The sequence below is a fragment of the Malania oleifera genome, chromosome 8 (assembly GCF_029873635.1).
Source record: "Malania oleifera isolate guangnan ecotype guangnan chromosome 8, ASM2987363v1, whole genome shotgun sequence".
Lineage (NCBI taxonomy): Eukaryota > Viridiplantae > Streptophyta > Magnoliopsida > Santalales > Ximeniaceae > Malania > Malania oleifera.
This window is the reverse complement of record NC_080424.1, coordinates 29,086,558-29,101,917: the sequence shown is the minus strand read 5'-3', so window position 1 is coordinate 29,101,917 and position 15,360 is coordinate 29,086,558. Positions and strand designations below refer to the sequence as shown.

The 15,360-nt window shown below is 34.9% G+C and overlaps 1 protein-coding gene across 1 annotated transcript in view; it reads left to right on the top strand.

Moving 5' to 3' along the window:
• The first annotated feature begins 10,459 nt into the window (after window positions 1-10,459).
• LOC131161958 (protein disulfide-isomerase-like) overlaps window positions 10,460-15,360 on the top strand; it is a 29,753-nt gene continuing 24,852 nt past the window's right edge. Inside the window, exon 1 of the mRNA XM_058118028.1 lies at window positions 10,460-10,900. Within this exon, the coding sequence (XP_057974011.1) occupies window positions 10,677-10,900 (224 nt within the window). The 5' untranslated portion in view covers window positions 10,460-10,676. The remainder of the gene's footprint in view (window positions 10,901-15,360) is intronic.

The following is a 15,360-nucleotide window of genomic DNA, read 5'->3' as shown; positions in this document are numbered from 1 at the left end:
ATTCAAATATGAAAAAAAAAAAAAAACCCCAACCTCAATTTGGGGGTTCCATAATAATGCTTCATATCACCAAATTGATTTCAATATAACTCAACTCAAGATACAAAATACCAATTTATACTACAAACTAATAAAAATTTCAACTCAAATTTTAGAATCTCAACTCAAATTGCAAACTACAAGAACTATATTTTAAGCAACTTGATGTGGGAAAACATATCTCATTTCCGTTTTTATATACTACTTCCCTAACGTTCACTTGTACCTTGTGGTAGAATGTTTGTATTGTACAATCCGAACGCAACGTTCACCTGCAAAAATGACATCAACGTCTGTCCGCCCTCTTGATTGAAGGCCTTTTACAAATTGTAGACAAAGAGGAAGGAGGAAGGCGAGATTTAAGTGAGCAAAAACACTACTTGGGATAGTGTTTTTTAATCGCCTCGCGTTATCTGATGGGAGTGTAAGAAAAATTTTCATAAATATATTGCAGCCAAGGATCTTCAATTATCATGAACTTCACATCAACTACTTTATGCGGAAAATAAATAAATCATAAACTGTAAACTTTACATACCGGAATAGGCCATATCGAACCTATCGAGAAGAACACCCGGAGAATCCGAAGAAATCGTTTCTCCCACTTCTCCTCTTTCTCTTTCCTTCCTTCACCATATCTATAGGATCTCCTGATAATTAGAGAAGTAGAGGCAGAGAGAGGACAATTCATTTCTTCCTATCTTTTCTTTACAGCTAACACCACCATGTAGCTAACCCCTTAGAGCTTAACTTGATGTATAACATGCCCTTATAGCTACACCCCATAATAGTAGCTAATATATATATATATATATATATATATATATATATATATATATCTATATATCTATAATATTTATGTATAGGAATCTCTTCAAACTTCCACCATTAATTTCTCATATTAAATAAGCTAACCTTTTAGTTAACCATACAATCATTAATTCATATTCTCTTCATATGGGACACATTCCCTATATATAGGACCCACATCATTCATGTGGGACATATCTTTTGGGATATAAATCCTACATCCTCCCACTTGGGCCATTTGAATGATATTAATATGGATTAACAAATATCCATAATGTGCACAAAACATTAGCTTATTTATACTTTTCAATGAGATTAACATAATATCATAATCAAGCAACCCATTAGTACGAGTCATGGCGGTAAATATCATTAGAGCGACATCTTCCCTTCCATGTACCACAAAACTAATAAACCACTTAACTATGATCTATAATAGGAAGTTACCATACTGTATCTGTAATGTCTTTGTCAAAGACCATTTCTGTTTAACAGTGAACCATCTTCATAATCACGTGATTTATGGTAAACAAAAATAATGTCAGAAACACTTGTATTGATATCATTATACATATTATAGAACAAAACATAAAGATCCATTATTATACATCAAGGATTACAACAAAGACCCATGTGATCAGCATGTTCTTTAAATGCCTTTGGTGTCAATCCTTTCTTTAAAGGATTTACTATCATGAGCTCAGTCCTTATATGTTCTATAAGTACTGTCTATTTCCAAACTTCCTCCTTAACGGCCAAATACTTGAGCTCCATATGCTTAGCGCCATTAGAGTATTTTTCGTTTTTGGTGAAAAAGACTACTGCGGAATTATCACAATAAATTCTCAACGGCCTGGCTATACTGTCGACAATCCCAAGTCCTGAGATAAAGTTCCGCAACCACAAAGCCTGAATCGTGACCTCAAAGTACGTCACAAATTCAGCTTCCATAGATGCTGCTATGATAGTCTGTTTGGTGTTCTTCCATGATATTGCTCCTCCAGCTAACAGGAACAAATAGTCGTACATTGACTTACGACTATCAACGCATCCAGCAAAATCTGAGTCAGAGTAGCCAACCACCTCCAACTGATCTGTTCTCCTATATGTGAGCATACAATGTCTGGTTCCTTTTAAGTACCTCAAGACTTTCTTTGCAGCTTTCCAATGCTCCGTTTCGGGATTACTTTGGTACCTCCCAAGCATCCCAACTGCAAAACTTATATCTGGTCTCGTACAAGTCTGCACATACATCAAACTCCCAACAACAGATGCAAAAGGAATATTTTCCATACTTTTCTTTTCGAATTCCTTCTGTGGACAATCTTTTACACAGAACTTGTCCCCATTACAAATAAGAGCAGGAGTCGGTTTACAATCAGCCATATAAAATCTTTCTAGAACTTTATTAATATATCCTTTCTGAGACAACCCTAACAGTCCAAGTGATCTGTCCCGAAATATTTCAATTCCAATCACATAAGTTGCCTCACCCATATCTTTCATTTCAAAGTTCATAGAAAGAAATCTCTTGGTATCATTCAATAAGCCAAGATCATTAGTGGCAAGTAAAATATCATCAACATATAGAATCAGAAAGATAAACTTGCTCCCACTGACCTTTAGATATATATACCGATCAATAGTGTTTTCTTTAAAACCAAAGGTCGTGATGGTATCATGAAACTTAAAATAGCATTGCCTGGAAGCTTGTTTAAGTCCATATATTGATTTCTTTAATTTGCAAACCATGTGCTCCTTTCCTTTAATCATTAAACCTTCAAGAATATCCATATATACCTCTTCATCTAAATTCCCATTTAGAAAAGCAGTTTTCACATCCATTTGATGCAACTCTAAATCAAAATGAGCCACCAAAGCCATAATGATTCTAAGAGAGTCCTTTTTAGACAGAGGAGAAAATGTCTCTTTATAATCAACACCTTCCCTTTGAGTGAAACCCTTTGCTACAAGTCCAACTTTATATTGTTCAATGTTGCCATTACAGTCGTGTTTGGTCTTAAAGACCCATTTACACCAAACTGTTTTAAATCCATTAGGAAAATTAATGATGTCCCAAACTTTATTCTATTCCATAGATTTCAACTCATCATTTATGGCATTGATCCACTTTTCAGAATCATCACTTTCAATGGCTTATGAAAACATAACCGGATCCTTACTAGTTCCTAAATCATAATCAGCCTCTTGCAGATATACTGAATAATCATCAGAAATAGCTGGTTTCCTTACTCTTTGAGATCTCCTTAATGCTATTTCTTGTGATTTGTTCTGCAATTGGCTCGATGGTGACATTTTCACTATTAAGTGATACATCATTAGATTGTTGTTCAGTGTTATCATGCCTTTCAACAACTAAAGGAACAACAATGTCTGTTAAAGGTTTAGATATCGGTATAGGAATCTGAATTTATTTAATGACCACATTTCACGATATATCACTACCACTGATTTCACCATTTTCAAGGAACTTTGCATTACCAGATTCAACTATTCTCATACTATGATTAGGACAGTAAAACTTATACCCTTTAGACTTTTCTGGGTATCCAATAAAATACCCACTCACAGTCCTTGAATCCAATTTCCTTTCATTTGGATTATAGACTCTAATCTCTGTTGGACAACCCCAAACATGAAAGTGCCTTAAACTCGGCTTTCTTCCCGTCCACAATTCAAAAGGAGTTTTCTGAACTGCCTTACTAGGAACCCGATTTAGCATATATACAGCTGTTTTAAGGGCTTCCATCCATAATGAAATGGGTACTGAGGAATTACTCAACATACTCCTAACCATTTCTATAAGAGTACGATTCCGCCTTTCAGCCACACCATTCTGCTGAGGCGTACCATATATTGTGTATTGAGCACAAATACCATGTTGTTCTAGGAATTTAGCAAATGGTCCTGAACATTGTTTTATGCCATCATACCTACCATAATACTCACCACCTCTATCAGATCTAATGATTTTCACTTTCCTATCTAATTGTTGCTCCACTTCAGCAACATATGCCTTTAAAGCATCTATTACTTGAGACTTTTCATGCAACAAATAGATATAGCCATATCATGAAAAATCATCAATAAAGGTGATAAAATACTTTTCTCCACCTAAATATGGTGAGTCAAAATGCCCACATACATCAGTATGAACAATTTCCAGTAGATTCTTACTTCTTGTGGCTCATTTCTTTGTATGTTTAGTTTGCTTTCCTTTAATGCAATTAATACAAACATCGAAATCAGTAAAATCAGGGTTCATGAGAACCCCATCCTTTACCAATCTCTCCATTCTTTCCCTGGATATATGACCCAGTCTTTTATGCCACAAGAAAGAGGAATTCTCGTTTATTCTACTACGCTTAGTTCCAATATTATGATGCAGAGTGGGGAGTGTTTCAGCAAACTTTTCATTAAGATTAAATTTATACAACCCCTCATACAAAATACTAGAGCCAACACATTAGTCACCTTTCATAATACAGAAACCTTTATGTTCAAAATACAAACCATAACCGTCATTATATAATCTAGACATGGAAATTAAGTTCCTAGAAATATTTGGAACATACAAAGTATCAAACAGGTATATACAATGACCCGATTCAAGATACAACCGAACAGTTCCAACACCCATAATTGGCACTTGATTTCCATTCCCCAAGACTATCATGTGTTCATTTTCCTTTACGCTCTGGATCGTAAGGTATCCTTGCATCGAATTGGAAACATGAACAGTAGAACCAGAGTCAATCCACTAAGTGTTAGAAGGAACTTGTGTCATGTTTGATTCGAAACATATATAAGCTAAAGGCTTACCTTTCTTTTCGAACCATGCTTTACGTTTCGGGAAATTTTTCTTTAAATGCCCGTAGCCACGACAAAAGTAACACTTGTGACCATAATGTTCCTTCCTGCGAGCCTCACCACCATACGAAGTACTCGCCACCTTCAATGGATCTTTCTTTAAACCTTTCTTTATTTTCTTTCCTTTATTTCCAGCTGCGTGACTCATGACATTTACTGAATGTTGTCCCTGTTGTTTGAGTCTTGCCTCTTCTTGAACTAACATGCTTGCCAATTCATTCACATTCCATTTTTCTTTAATTGTGTTATAGTGAATCTGAAAAGGCATGTACTGAGGAGGCAAAGAGTTCAAAATAAACTGAACAAGGAAGTTTTCATTAACATTCATTCCCAAAGTATTAAGTCTAGCAGCCAAATTAGACATTTCTAGGACATGTTCATTCATTCCTTTGCTGCCATCAAATTTCATTGTGGTTAGTTCAGCAATCAACCTTCCTGCAAGGGACTTATCGGCTGAACAAAATCTAACTTCCACTGCCTTAAGATATTCCTTTGCGTTATCTAGTTGAGGGAGTGTTGATTTAATATTATTTGCTATACACATTCGCATAAATATCATACTTAATCTGTTCGACCTTTCCCATGACTTATACAAAGCTTGCTGTTCCGAACTGCTAGTTTCAGTAATAGCAACCAGTTTATCCATTCGTAGAGCTAAGTCCAGATGCAGAACACCAAGGTGAAACTGAATCTATTCATTCCAGTCAAAGAAATTTGTCCCATTGAAGATTGGAACAGAAGAAGCCAGAGAATGCAATGAAACATGAACAGACACTGCAATAACACAAAATGCTCACTACATTAATGCTTTATGTAAGAACCCGAACCATGATATAGGGGTTAAGTATATAAAAAGGGGTAAAAATGGAATTTGCACAGACTTCGTCGAAGAGACCGTAATTCGTCGATGAAGGTAGAAGGCTTCTCATTGATGAAATTCAGAGGCTCGTCGACGAGAAAAAGCCAAGAGGTCTGGAAAGTTGGAAATATTAGGATTCGTCGACGAAATCACTGTCTCGTCGATGAAATTTCTGAAGACCTCGTTGACGAGGATGCCATCTCATCGATGAAATCGCCCGGGTCAAAGGTGCTATAAAGGGATATTTTGAGTTGCTTTGGGGCTAAGTTTCCCCATATGCTCTCTCTCTCTCTCTCTCTCTCTCTCTCTCTCTCTCTCTCTCTCTTTAGAACTCTCCCTACACTCTCTTTCTCTAGTTTTGTTTGCCGATCGTTGCCCGGTTTATAAATCCAAGGTTAATACAAGGATCAATGAAGGATTCTCTACGTTTCTAGCGAATCAGAATCTCGTTTTGGAGGATTTCGGGTTTCGGGCTAAAATCGAGGTAAGGGCTCAATTTTTATTTCTGATTCAGTATATGTTTAGTAGTACGGATTGTAAGCCTATATTGTACTGTGGTTTGTAGGTTTCGGAGTCTCGGTTCGTAGTTTTGGGGACCGTAGAGTTTGTAGTTGGAATTCGGGTTAAGGTAAGGGGATTTTGTTCATATCAGTTCATTTTCGAAATCAGGATCGGTAAGCTTGTAGCCTACGATCGTATGTATGTTTTGACTACTTATTTGGGGAAATTTATCGGGTAAAAATGTGGGATTTTCGGGTTACAGTTTTTCAGGAAAATTGGGGGATTGCGGGTATCATCTCTATTTTGTTTGGAAAACTGTTAGTTGTGTTAAAACTGTATTATTGAGGTGACCGTAATCCATATTTACATAAACTGTATACTTGAAATTGTAAACGATATGATTTATCGTAAACCAAATAAGTGTGGTATGAATGGTTGTATGTATTTTTTCTAAGTATTTGTAAAACAGCTATGTGGCGGTTAATTACCGTACGCTGAAATGTATAGGAACGTGAGTTCCAAAATGATTCCAGGGTTTTGTAAAATAGCCATGTATCGGTTAACTACCGTGGGCGAGAGTGGTCGGCTCTATATCCGGGGTGTGAAATATCACCAGTATGGTCTGGCTGGTCACCCAAGGGTGTGTTCTACACTGTATGTAGCAATGTAATCACTGTGGGCCTAGGTCGTCGCAGCGTAGTTGTGCATGTGGCAATGTAATCGTGGTGAGACTAGGTGACCTTGTGTAGTTGCGTATGTGGCAATGTAATCACTATTGGGCCTGAGTCGTCGCTTCATAGTTGTATGTGTAGCAATGTAATCGCTGTGAGACTAGGTGACCTTGTGTAGTTGCGTATGTGGCAATGTAATCACTATTGGGCCCGAGTCGTTGCATTGTAGTTGCGTGTGTAGCAATGTAATCGATGTGAGACTAGGTGACCTTATGTAGTTGCGTATGGAGCAATGTAATCACTATTGGGCCTTGATCGTCGCAGCGTAGTTGCGTATGTAGCAAAGTAATCGTTGTGAGATGAGGTGACCTTGTGTAGTTGCGAACTAGTGTGACGACACTGACCGTATGTATGTATATATGTATGTATGTTTGGGTATCATATGAACTGGAACGGTTTTATGAAAATACTGGAACTGTATGGAATTGTATGAAACTATTCAAATTGTTTCAAACTGCATCGTACGTATAGTGTTATGGAGTATGTAAAATGACATTGGTATGCCACATACTGATATAAATTGTTTTCTTCCTTACTGAGAGGTGTCTCACCCCGAATGTACGTGCAATGTTTTTCAGGTCCTTCAGGTAGCGGTAAGTAGCATCCTAGCTTCCGGAAGCAAGGGGTGTCGTAGCTACTACTAGTACCTTTTAGGTACGAGTTTTGGTATCCAAGTTGTCAGGATATTTTTGTAGACACCTGGGATATGTGATGTAATTATGGGAATGTATGTCCTAGTTTGTATAGACTCTGGTATGATACTGTTTATGTAAAAAAGACCGTATTCCGCTGCATATCTGATGAGTATGGATTGGTATGAGTATGTACATAGGGCAACCGTGTACCCCACGTGGTCAGACCATCTTATTTGTATTGTATCATATATGTTTAAATTGATACAAAATCAAGTTAGGTTACTTAAATTCACACCTGGGACCCACCTGCGGGTTCGGGGCGTGACACTTTAAGTTTAGAACATTTCATTAGTAAATTGCGTTCAATCTTTGGATCAACTTATGAAATATACTAATCCTTACACTTACTGGTAATTTTCATTCATCAAGACATAATTGATAACCTTTACCAAGTTTGATTGGTTTGTCACCTTTGGGTAGGCATCCCAATCTCACTATCATTCTTCAATTATCCTAATTAAATCAATGATTATTTGAAAGTTGGTGCACTTTTGGGCCAGCCATAATATTCAAATAATCATTCTGTAATAATTTTTGCAAGCTTATATCTCAATACAATGTTTATAATTTTTCTTAACAAAATCATTTTGCTGACAAGAAGTTAAACATAATATAAACATTGATTGACTTCATACTTAACAAAATTAATCTAAGTTTAAAGCAGATAATCAATTTCTTACAATGAGAATTTTACTTGGATTAACATTTTATTTTATTTTATGTAAAATCTGGCAGCCCATGTATTAAAAACACTGCAGCCCGTATATTAAAAAAAAACTGACAGCCACTGGCAGCCCATGTATTAAAAAACTGTAGCCCGTATATTAAAAAAAAATTGACAGCCACTGGCAGCCCATGTATTAAAAATAGGCAGCCCACACATTAAAAAAAAAAAAAAAACTAGCAGTCCATATATTCAAAAACTGGCGGCCCATATATTCAAAAACTTCACGGTACAGCCAAAATTGCATTTAGTTTTTTTTTTATTTGATCTATGCCATGTTTCATATTCATCTCAGAGTTCATTTCAAAATACCAATCCATAATATACAACAGATAATCAATTCCCCAATATAAGAATTTTACTAACTTACTTTTATGTAAAATTCTCTAACTTATGCATGCATAACACGTGAGTGTTACATTATTAATCAAGTTATAATAAAATTATTTGCATGCATATCATTTAGCAGCCCTACTTTTATATCACTATATAGGGGAAAACCGTCAACGATCCACATGCAAGAAAATTTTCAACCAACAAAAAATCCCATAAATCCATCAAATATCACATATATTTTCAGGAATCATTTATTATATGAATTCTTCACTTCGATTCCAGAAAATATCATGAACACAAATTTTCACACGAACCCATAACAAGATTGTAAGGGGTTAAAAGAAACGATCTTTATCATGAAAGGAAGATCATGATAATTTCAAACCTAGCTTTGATACCACGTGTAAGAAAAATTTTCATAAATACATTGTAGCCAAGGATCTTCAATTATCATGAACTTCACATCAATTACTTTATGCGGAAAATAAATAAATCATAAACTGTAAACTTTACATACCAGAATCGGCCATATCGAACCTATCGAAAAGAACACCCGGAGAATCCGAAGAAATCGTTTCTCCCACTTCTCCTCTTTCTCTTTCTTTCCTTCACTATATCTATGGGATCTCCTGATGATCAGAGAAGTAGAGACAGAGAGAGAACAATTCCTTTCTTCCTATATTTTCTTTATAGCTAACACCACAATGTAGCTAACCCCTTAGAGCTTAACTTGATGTATAGCATGCCCTTATAGCTACACCCCATAATAGTAGCTAATATATATTTATATATATATATCTATAATATTTATATATAGGAATCTCTTCAAACTTCCACCATTAATTTCTCATATTAAATAAGCTAACCTTTTAGTTAACCCATATAATCATTAATTCATATCCTTATCATATGGGACACATTCCCTATATGTGGGACCCACATCATTCATGTAGGACATAGATATAAATCCTACAGGGAGGGCTAATTCAGATTAAAAAAACGCTTCATGCGTTTTTTAAACTAAAAATGCTAGTTGGTCCAACGTCTTTTTGTTTAAAAAACGTTATACCATCCAACGTTTTTTAAAATGCATCAATTTGGAAAATAAAGTTCCACCTAAAGTGTTTTTAAATAATTTTAATTAAAATAAAATTAAAATTAAAGAAAAAACCTCGACAATCATGCCCTGTTTGGAAATTCACTTTTGGATAGTTGGTTTCTTTTTCATAAACAGACTTTCAAAAAGCCGATTATATCTCAATCGATAAAAACAATGTATTCTATTAGAATCGACTTTTCAAATAATTTTATCAAGTGGTTCTCTTTTAATACGTTCTTCAATAATTAGTCGACCAACAATCATATAATTACATTTTTTAATTAAAATATTAATATTTTGGGGGGGGGGGGGGGGGGGGGCGAGGCGGAGGGGAGGCGTGTTAAATTTTTGTCTTTTTAATGGGGGAATCAGGCCATCAAATAGTGCAATGAAGTTCGTGAGGATTAATTGATTATGTCCTGTAGTGAGTAAATTATTGTACCACGTTTGGCCTCCCTAAAAAAAAAAGGTCCTCGTGCCAATAAAATAACGGGGATTTATCTGCAGACGAATCAGCCAAAAGAAACAGACACATGGTGATGACTGATTTGTCTGCAAAAAAACGTAAACGTACGTGGCAAAGTTCCATTGGTTACTTTCTCAACCATTTATCTCCTTCGAATCTCCTCGTCACACGTTTTTCATATCGGACAGCACCGCGTCACCTTCGAGAGTGCGGAAACGACATACTCGCCCAAAATCTGAACGAGAACGTCCAATTAGCATGGAATAGGCACTCAAAGATTAATCAGATACTCCCACGTTGCCATATGATAATATCCTACCGTCCAAAAAGCGAGTATAGAGTTTGAACACTCGAGAAGTGCAGGAACAGTGGTACCGAAGCCCGTGAGAGCAGAGTGTCTCGGTGCTTCCATCTGCTGAGTCGCAGAGTGAGTGGCCGGTGAGTGGCACAGTCGGAGTAGTCGACTCGCAGAAAAGCAGCAGTAGGCTCCAAAGAGAGAGAGAGAGAGGGGCGTGGGAATCGATAATGGCGTCTGGTGTTAGGGTGAAGGCGTTAACCTTGTTCTTCTTCATCGCGCTGGTTCTGTGTACTGTTCAAATTAGTTCATGTCTGGGAGTGGTGGAGTCAGCTGGATCGGGGGGAGGTGATCAATCCGAGTCCAAGGAGGTCGTCATCACTTTCCACCACTCCAACTTCTCCGACATTGTTAGCAAGTACGGCTTCATCGTCGTTGAGTTCTATTCTCCACGGTATTATCTGAAATTCTCTCTCTCTCTCTCTCTCTCTCTCTCTCTCACACACACACACACACACACACAGAATTTCTTATATTCTTCTTTATATTGATTTGATGCATGCTTACTGTTTGTGTTCCAAATTTTTCCCTCGGATCATGTACAAAGACGAGTTGCTTTTCTTTTTTATGATCACACCAAAGTTTGAAGCTAGATGGCCACCACGTCATAAATTATTGGAAAGAATTTTGACAAAATAATAAGATTTTTTTTGAAAATCTAAAATTTTCATAAACTTTTCCCAGATTTTTACATACTTCTCAAACATTAAAATTTTGAAATACTTGCATCTTTCAAAAAAATTAAATAGAAGAGAAAGAGAAGTTTTAAAATTTTATAAACTATTTATTGAATCTCAAGAAAAACTTTTTTATCCTAAATTATTTGATTTGTTGATTATCAATTTTGTTCTCTGCACCAACATGATATCTCGTGTTGGTCAAGTGAAATCAACGGTGACGTTTTGCGTGGGATCAGTTCGCCCACAGCAACATTACCTTAATTTTCTTTGCATTATGGGAAGATATAGTTAATTAATTCTTTATTTATTTTATTTAAAAATATAAATTTAAAATTTTAATGTTAAAAGTTGTCTTGTGGCTCATGTAATACGTGTGTGCATGTCTATATATATATATATATATATATATATATATATATATATATATATATGTAAGGATGATGAGTCTTAAAATCATAAGACAAAGTTTTCCTCTATTCGCAAACCATATGAGATTCCAAACCCTCCTCCTCTACAATATCGTAACCCCAAATTAAGGGAGAATGTTTGTATATGGATGGTTTGACCTTTCATCTCAAGTCTGTGAATTTCAAAATTTATAGAAGAATTAAGATAGTATTTGGGAGTATGGATTGGGCCTTAGATTTGGTTTTTGGTGGATTTGCACAAATTTTAATACAATTTTATTCACATCTTATCTAAATCCAATACAATTCCAAATCTTAGTCCTCCCTAAACACGAGACACGAGGGAAGTCAATTGTTAATGCTGAGGTTAGTTTCAATTTGCAGCAGAATAGTTATCCTTAGGAATATGATGAAATATAATAAGATTGTAATGAAAATTGTATAAAAATGTAATAATTTAGAAAAAGTAATTCATGTAAAAATTTATACTATTCCAGTGAATAGGGAATAGAAAATACAAAAACATTTCAATCATAAAAATATTTGCATTGTTATTTATTTTATGATAATAATATATTTTTTATGCGAGTTCTTTTATTACAACAATTTTATTCTTATAAATAAACATTCAAATGTAACCAAAATATTGACTTATGTCACCTGTAATATATTATCCACTTTAACTTGTGAGCTTCAAGGTTCTAGTCTCAGGCATATACTGTAAGTGGAACAAGTCCTAACTAGGGTTGTACATGGTTCGGTTTTGGCCAGAACCGAAAATCGAACCTAAATTTTCGGTTTTGGGATTTCCGAACCGAAACCGAAATCGAACCAAAATTATGCTTTAATTGAAAATCGAAAATGTGGCGGTTCGGTTGTGGTTTTTTTGGTTTTAAACCGATTTTTTTACAAAAAAAATAACCTTTATTTTTTATAAAGTTGTTGAAAATTTATTGAGCATTTTAAATTTTTATAGGGACTCATAATTTTAATAAAATAAAATATGTTGGGGCACTTTTAACGAAAATAACCTTTATTTTTCATAAAATTCTTAAAAATTTATTGAGGATTTTTATTTTCTATAGTGGTTATATGGCTATATTGCATGCTATACTTTTAGTAGCCATATTATATATATATATATATATATATATATATATTATATAAATCATTTTTTCGATTTTTTTTGGTTCAGTTTCAACATAAAATCGAAATTGAAACCGAAACCGAACTTTTTTATTTTTGAAAACCACAACCAAAACCGAAAACCAAAAAACCGAACCCTTTATGGTTTAGATCCGATTTTCGGTTTTTTGGTAATTTTTGTACACCCCTAGTCTTAACCTAATAATTAACGTGAGTTTCATTTGTTTTTCAAAATTACGCACTCTTTTTATGCACAAAATTTCAAATTGCTTAAGAATTTTAAAAAGTTGAAGATTGGGACTCCACATGAGGTACTTTTATTGTAATAATAAAGGAATACAAAATTAATTACATAAATGAACAAGAGGAAAATGCTTAATTAGAGCTAAAGAATGGAAAGATCACTATTTTGAAGCTAAGTTTGTTTGCACGCTCCTCCAAGAACAGTGGGAGCTATGCATCGGTGACTCATTAGCAGAGGAGTTCGCTGTGGCTGCTTAGTAGGTAAAGTGAGATATGACTGATTAGAGCAGGGCATAGAAGTAGGGTGATATAATTCGGTTAAAATCAAATTAATTAAGTAAATTTAGTCGATTTGGTTTGATTCGGTTTTCATTTTTATTGAATTTTGATTTTCGGTTTTCGGTTCTGTGTTTGGGTTTAGTTAATTGGGTTAACCAAATTAATCAAATAATATAAATGAATAATAAATAATTGTATATATTATATATTAAAATATTTTATATATTATATATACACTAAATTTTTTTATATATTATAAATATTAAAATTATATATATTATTTATATTATATATATATATATATTAAAAATCTATATTTTAAATATAGTAAATATTAAATCGGTTAAAATCAATTAACCAATTTAACTGAAATTTGGTTCGATTAATTTTGAGTTCGGTTAAATATGAAATTTCGATCAGTTTGATTAATGAGATTTTTTAACCAAAATTTTTCGATTAGTTTGCTTAATTAATCGAACCGACTGAATGCTGACCCTTACACATAATGAATAGAGATGATTAGAGAACAGGTTAATGTTGGAAAACTATTATCAATTAGATTTTTTTTTAAAACATGGTACAAAGGCGGTCTTGATTCGTGTGTGCATGGTGCGTAGGGCAGAGCTATGGACGTCTCGTATAGGTGGTTAGCAGTTACTACAAGGCTCACACTCAGAACCACTAATAGAAGACATTCATTCAATTTTTTGCAAGGATGAATAGGCGAGAGAAACTATCTACTTAAAATCAAGGGAAAAAATTCTCTCTTTATTTCATAATGTCTAATTACATGGAATAGTAGTTAATTATATACAAGGAAAAAATCTAATTTTGAACTACACTATTTTTAAGGGTAGAATTAGGATTGTCCCTTGTATCAAGGGATTTACAATCAATGCCTTGATACAAGGGATTTACAATTAAGACTTTTCCTAAAATCTCTCTAATTAACAACAACTCACGCCAACACTCCCCCTCAAGTTGGTGCATACAGGTCTCGCATGCCCAATTTGTCAAGTGAGTTATAAAAGATTTTGCTACATACATCCTTTGTGAGTACATTTGCAGATTGATCTTCAAACTTAACAAAAGGAAATCAAATTGTCTTGTTCCTGAGATTTTGTTTAATGAAATGTCAGTCCACTTTCACATGTTTAGTTCGATCATGTTGGACAGGATTGTGTGAGATATCAATTGCGGCATTATTATCACAGAACAGGTCCATCTAACAACTTGAGGCAAAACCTATTTCAATTAGTAGTCTCTTAAATCAGAGAAGTTCACAAAGACTTTTAGTCATTCCATGGAACACAACTTCAGCACTTGACAAAGCCACCATGTTCTGTTTCTTACTTCTCCAAGTTACAAGATTCCCACCAACAAACATGAAGTACCCCGAGGTGGATTTTCAATCTGATATATTTCCTACCCAAACTGCATCTATATATCCCTCGACTTTGAGGTTTCTGTTTTTTGAGAATACAAGTCCTTTCCCTGGAGATGACTTTAAGTATCGAAGAATTTTGAGCACCGCATCCATGTGATCCTCACTTGGATAGTGCATGAATTGACTTACTACACTTACTGTATAAGCAATATTAGGGCGAGTGTGTGATAGATAAATAAGCTTTCCGACTATCCTTTAGTACCTTTCTTTATTTGTCGGCACCTAGTATGGGTATTCTCCCAATTTGTGATTTTGAACAATTGGTGTGTCTGCAGGTTTGCATTCTAGTAGTCCCACCTCAAATAGAAAGTCTAGGACATATTTCCATTGGGAAAGAAATATACCTTGCATTGATCTAGCAACCTTAATTCCCAGGAAGTATTTAAGTCCTCCCAGATTTTTCATTTCGAACTCAGTCGCCAAACGCTTTTGAAGTCTTGAGCTAGTTTTGTGCACTAATTTTTATGAAGGTGGACAAATGCAACACATCCAAAAATCCGAGGAGGAAACATCAAGATCGTAGGTAAGGAGCCATATGTAGATAGGGTCCGTAACGGAGACTTGAAACTCAAGACTTTGGAAGTCATTTGGTTGAGAAGATGCACAATCGTAGCAACAGCATCCGTCCAATGGTGACTAGGCACATGAGCCC